The sequence below is a fragment of the Pseudocercospora fijiensis genome (assembly GCF_000340215.1).
Source record: "Pseudocercospora fijiensis CIRAD86 unplaced genomic scaffold MYCFIscaffold_5, whole genome shotgun sequence".
NCBI lineage: Eukaryota > Fungi > Ascomycota > Dothideomycetes > Mycosphaerellales > Mycosphaerellaceae > Pseudocercospora > Pseudocercospora fijiensis.
In genome coordinates this window covers 3461667-3467817 of record NW_006921536.1, presented here as the reverse complement: position 1 = coordinate 3467817, position 6151 = coordinate 3461667, and the positions used below count along the sequence as shown (strand labels likewise).

At 47.3% G+C, this 6151-nt stretch overlaps 2 protein-coding genes across 2 annotated transcripts in view; one reads left to right on the top strand and one right to left on the bottom strand.

Annotated features, from left to right (window-relative positions):
• The window catches only part of MYCFIDRAFT_188963 (glycoside hydrolase family 92 protein), a gene marked incomplete at both ends in the record, with an annotated part of 2348 nt that extends 471 nt beyond the window's left edge, over nt 1–1877 (top strand). Inside the window, 2 exons of the mRNA XM_007929425.1 lie at nt 43–1706; nt 1863–1877. Coding sequence (XP_007927616.1) covers nt 43–1706; nt 1863–1877 — 1679 coding nt within the window. The remainder of the gene's footprint in view (nt 1–42; nt 1707–1862) is intronic.
• A 1302-nt stretch (nt 1878–3179) lies between these two features.
• Nucleotides 3180–5335, bottom strand: MYCFIDRAFT_197390 (uncharacterized protein; the record flags this gene model as incomplete). Its single annotated transcript, XM_007929424.1, has 7 exons — nt 3180–3230; nt 3421–3694; nt 3753–3800; nt 3856–3891; nt 3947–3982; nt 4233–4242; nt 5284–5335. The coding sequence occupies 7 exons, from the start codon at nt 5333–5335 to the stop codon at nt 3180–3182; spliced, it is 507 nt and encodes a 168-aa protein (XP_007927615.1).
• Nucleotides 5336–6151: the final 816 nt, after the last annotated feature.

The following is a 6151-nucleotide window of genomic DNA, read 5'->3' as shown; positions in this document are numbered from 1 at the left end:
CCTATTTTGGCGTGGGCTCATACCAGGCATATTTCTGCGCAGACTTCAAGGGCGGCGACATTCGCGATACAGGCATATGGGTGAATGAGCGTGCAGGCACAGAGCCAAAGGAGCTGTTTGTCAACCGAGGCTACAGTTTGTTTTACATTCAGGCAGGCGCTTTTGTCAGGTTTCGGAAGCCCACGAATGGAGTAATCCAAGCTCGGATGGGAGTCAGCTTCCTGAGTACCGACCAGGCATGCCAAAATGCAGAGCAGGAAATACCGGATTTTGACTTTGCTGCGGTTCGATCAGCTGCGGAGGAGGCTTGGGAGAGGCGTCTCAAAGGCGTCTCGATCAAAGCTGGCGGTGCCTCATCAGACTTGCAGAAGACGTTCTTCTCTGGATTCTATCGCACTCTGCTGTCTCCGCAGAACTACACGGGCGAGAATCCGCTGTGGAGTGACAATGAGCCATACTTTGACAGCTTCTATTGCATCTGGGACTCCTTTCGAACAACCTTTCCATACCTCGTGGTCACCCAGCCAGATGCGGTCTCGCACATGATTCGCAGTCTGATCTCAACGTACACTCATCTCGGCTGGCTACCAGACTGTCGAATGCAGCTTTGCAAAGGCTACTCTCAAGGCGGAAGCAACGCTGATGTGGTCATTGGGGATGCATACGTCAAGAAGCTTACTGGCATTGATTGGGATATGGCATATAAAGCAGTGGTGAATGACGCTGAGAACGAGCCATTCGATTGGGGCGTGAACGGTCGCGGTGGTCTGCAGAGCTGGAAGCGATATGGATACATTCCATTCAACGACTTCGACCACTGGGGCTTCGGACCTGATTTCCACACGATTTCCAGAACGCTCGAATACGCTTACAACGACTTCGCTGTTGCTCAGATGTCCAAAGGCTTGAATCACGACAGCGATTATGAGAAGTACATGCAACGCAGTGCTAATTGGCTGAATCTTTACAAGGCCAATCAAACTTCATTCTGGATGAACGGCACAGACACAGGGTTTACGGGATTCTTTCAACCTCGCTTTGCCAACGGCACATGGCGCTATCAAGACCCTATCGAATGCAGTCCACTCGATTCGTTCTGCAGCTACAGCTCCAACCCGAAGGAGACATTCGAGTCGGCAATCTGGGAGTACATGTTCTACGTTCCTCAAGACCAGGCCACGCTCATCAAAACGTTGGGTGGAGCATCGGAGTTCATTCGAAGGCTGGACTACCTTCATGAATCCGGACTTCTGGATATCGGGAACGAGCCGAGCGAGCTGACGTGTTTCCAGTATCACTATGCTGGGCGACCGGGTCTCAGCGGCAGAAGACTGCATACATACATCCCCAGTTCTTTCAATGCAGGCGTCGATGGCTTGCCGGGAAACGATGATTCCGGGGCGAGTGGCAGCTTCCTAGCTTTTGCAATGTCTGGCATCTTCCCCGTGGCAGGTCAGAATGTGTATCTGATCGTGCCGCCATACTTTGAGAGTGTGAGCTACACTCATCCGCAGACTGGCAAAGTGGCAACGATCGTCAACCACAACTTCGACCCCACATACCAGGCCATGTACGTGCAGAATGCCACGCTTGATGGACGAGCATACAGCAAGAGCTGGATCGGACACGAGTTTTTCCTCGACGGTGGGACGTTGGAGTTGACTTTGGGCCAAGCGGAGAGTGATTGGGGGACGCACGAGAAAGATGTGCCGCCAAGCTCGAATATGGGGACAAGCTACGAAGCTTCCTTCTCATCGACGTCGAGATGAGCTGGCTGCTGAAATTGGGTCGTACGGCTTGGGCAGGCGGTCTCGGTGCTGAAGCTGGAAAGGGAAGGAAGGAAAGGGACGAAGTTTTCGCAGTCGCTCGTGTGGTAGGCGAAAAAACGGAGGAGATGGCGGAGATGCACAGTGAAGGTGGGGACACAGAAAAGGGTAGCTGCGGTTCGTGTCAGTCACGAGTGACGTTCCACCTCGATGGCGCTGCCGGCCCTGGAGACAGATTTGACTTTGTCTCGTCGGCGAATCGCGGTTTGGTGATGAAGGGCGTGCAGACGGGGCCATCCGACATGGTGGTGGTGCGTATCGTCGAAGTAGCAGTGTAGCATCCCATCATCCATGCCATGCATGCCGTCATTGTTCTGCCATGTTCGCGCGCGCAGTCGTTGTCGCTTCGCCGGCGGCCTCTCGCTCACCAGCCACGCGCTCGCAGGCTGCATGAGGAGTGCATGTCACGTTATTATTGCTGCACTCCGAGTCGCATGATTCACCTGTCACTCTTTGCGCATAACGTAATTTTTTGCGCCCCAGCGAGCAACGTGTCTTCACGCTTCACGCCACCCGCAGCTAGCGACGAGAGAGCGCCGAAGTTGAAGAAGGTCGGCTTTAGGCTAATTTCGTGAATTCTAGGGTTTTGAATAAAAGTTGATTAAGCCGCTGCAACGTCTACCAACTTTTATGAACTTTTAGCTAGTCGGAGGCCTTCGGCAAGCGGAGCCGCGGCGAATCTATAGAGTACTATATACCTAGACTTTAGCGCTTTTAACTTAGTAGATATAAGGTAAAGGCCGAAGAATATAGTAGAGTAATATAGTAACGAGATTAGAGGACCGAGAAGAGTTTCTATTTATAGTAGCCGTACTACTTCTCCTAAACACCGAATAGAAGACCGCTAAGAGTATAAAAACATAACAAAGAGCACTATTATTCCTAAAGGCTAGTAAATAAAAAAGCAAACAAAGAAGTAGACTAGCTACTATATCTAAATACCGAATACTTAGTAAGCGATATACGTCTTACTACTATATTTTAGGACTTACTACGCGAACAAGCAAAAATTAGTAGGCAGCGACGCTACCGCAAGTACTACTACCTTTACTACTATCTATACTACTACCGTAGCTACTACCGAAACTATCTAGCTTGCGATCTAGGCTCTTCTTAAGTAGGAGCCTAAGCTCCTCGTCGCGATAGGAGTAAGGGATTAAAAGCAACGAAGTTAGTATTATATCCTATCTAGAATATAATAAGAATGTTATACCTTACGGAGACGGCAGCGAGCATAACTACGACTAGGCTTCTTAATATAGGCCTTAATACCCGCTAAATAACCCTAGCACTTAAGGCCGTCGCGACGGTAGGCGTTATACGGGCGGGCGAAACGACGGCCTAAGATTGTCTCTATAATGCGGACGACGTAGCGTAGCTACTTATAGCAATTCGTATAGGCCGCTATAATATATATTAGTATAATCCTTAATCGCTCGCTCGATTAGTCTAACTTACGGTCGATAGTGTCTAGAGATTACTACTCTCCTATAACCTAAGTAGGCTTAGGCGTCGTACCCGGAATAGGCGGCCTAGCTAGCTAAGGGCGAGGTACGTAAGCACCTCCGGCCGGGATAGGCGGCATATTACTAACCTGCTCGCCTATCGTTAGTACTACGGCCGGCGGAGCGAAGAAAGGGACGGCAGCGGCGGTAGTAGTAGTAGGAGGAGGGAGGGCGTCGGTAGTAGTAGTAGAAGGAGGAGGAGGGAGAGCGTCGGTAGTAGTAGTAGTAAGAGGAGGAGGGAGGGCGGCGGCGGTAGTAGTAGTAGGAGGAGGAGAGAGGGCGGCGGCGGTAGTAGTAGTAGGAGGGGGGAGGGCGGTAGCATCGAAGGCTATAGCGGTAGGGCTAATAAAAGGCTTATTCTCGCTATAGTATAGTTAGTATATATATAAATACGATAACGGCCTAGGAATGCATAACTTACTTATCGCTATCGTCGTTACTACTAGCGCTAGTAGGGTTATAGTCGTCGCTATAGCATAGTTAGCATCGATTAAAACAGCTAATAGAGCTAAGTAATAACTTACTTATCGCCGCTAGTACCGAAGTTTATATCGATATTACTATATCGTAGTTAGCATCGATTGAAACAGGCAACGGAGCAAAGTAATAACTTACTCGTCGCCGCTAGCACCGAAGTTTATATCGATATTACTATATCGTAGTTAGTATCGATTAAAATAGGCAACAGAGCAAAGTAATACTTACTCGCCGCCTTGCGGCTACTACTATAGTTACTGCTATAGCGGAGGTCTGTAATATATTAGCGCCTAGCGATTATAAGCAGATAAGACTAAAGATACATACGCCGGAGGAGCTAGCGGAGGAGGAGCTAGCGGAAGCTAATAGCTATTCTACGAATTAGTACTATACCTAAGGATTAATCGATAAGCTAAAAACGTACGTTACTATACCTATAGGGGTTATAAAGAAAGTCGGACTTCGAGATATTAGTATATTCTTATCCCGAGACGCCTAAAACTAGTATACTTCTATAGCTACTGCTACTGCTGCTACTACTACTACTATAGCAAACGCAATCGAAGGGCGATATAGCGGCGGCGGTTACGGCGGGATGCGCGCTACGCGCGCGAAGTAGCAGACGCTAGAGCTCGCTCGCCCTATATACGTATTAGTAGTATTCTAATCTCTAAATACCTCCGAAGTTGCTAATTAATATATATATCTATACTAAAAAGAGGGTACCCCGATAGGCGGCGAAAGAACGGGCTAGCTATCTTTGTTACTTTCTATACCGTTAACGTAGTTCTTATATTTAAGGTAACGTTATAGAAGAGGGTAAGAGGGTATATACGATGTCTTATAGAAGAAGAAGGAAGGAAGGAAACGATAGAGGGAGAAGAAATATATATATAAGGCTAAGGGCGGGATAAGTTCTATTGTCTACCTAAGAAGCAACGTAAAACTAACTAATAATAGTATATAAACTTTACTACTAGGAAAATGTAAGGCAAGTAAGGTAATAGCTCTACGTTCGCCCTATAAGAGTAGAATCGAAGTAAGGGTTAATACTCTGTCCGATATAATCTTCGGGCTCTTATTAGCTAAAAGTTAGTAAAGGTTTCTAAAAGATGCTAAAACTTTATATAGACCGCTATCGCTCGAGGGATTAACAATAGCAAGGCCCTACTTTTTTCCGCTATTTCCTATTAACGTCGCCTATAATATCTGCCCGCTCTAATATTCGGGCCCTCGCAAGTTAGTAAAAGTTTATAAAAGATACTAAAACTTTATATAGACCGCTACTACTCGGGGGATTAACAATAGCAAGGCCCTACTTTTCCCGTTATTTACTATTAAAGTTGCCTAGAATATCAACTAATTGCCCGAGAAAGGTACGGATACGCTTATAAGGTATACTCCCTAGACTACGAAGTATACGCTAACCCTATATAGGTAAGATAAAGCACGATCGCGAAGAGTTGCGTACTTACTACTAAAGGCCTTAGCGGCTTTTATTAGGTCTCCTTTAGCTTTAGCGAACATTCTCGGGTTAGCTAAATACGTATATAATCCCGTCGACCGTAGTCTTAGAGGGCAGGCCTAGCCTATCGTTTACGGAGCGCCTATCGTCTATAGTACGCCTATCGTTTACGGAGCGCTCCTTCGCTATAGAGCGCTCTTCGAGAGTAGGCCCGTCCTATTAACTATAGAGAGCTTATCGAGAGTAGGCCTATCCTATCGATCGTAGAGTACTTATCGAGAGCAGGCCTAGCTTAGGGTTTACGCGCGCTTCTTCGAGAGTAAGCCTAGCTTGCCGTTTACGGAGCGCTTCTTCGAGAGTAGGCCTATCCTATCGACCGTAGAATGCTTATCGAGAGTAGGCCCGGCTTGCTGTTTACGGAGCGCTTCTTCGATAGTAGTACTAGCCTTAAGCTTACACTCGTTAGTGTCTTAGGTAGAGTTCTAAATTCGACACTCTAACTAGCGGCGTGCTTCGTTAGGGTCCTAGACCTAGATAGAGTCTTAAATTCGACACTCTAACTAGTAGCGCGCTTCGTTAGGGTCCTAGACCTAGATAGAGTCTTAAATTCGACACTCTAATAAGTAGCGCGCTTCGTTAGGGTCCTAGACCTAGATAGAGTCTTGAATTCGACACTCTAACTAGTAGCGCGCTTCGTTAGGGTCCTAGACCTAGATAGAGTCTTGAATTCGATACTCTAACAAGTAGCGCGCTTCGTTAGGGTCCTAGACCTAGATAGAGTCTTGAATTCGACACTCTAACTAGTAGCGCGCTTCGTTAGGGTCCTAGACCTAGATAGAGTCTTAAATTCGACACTTTAACTAGTAGCGCGCTTCGTT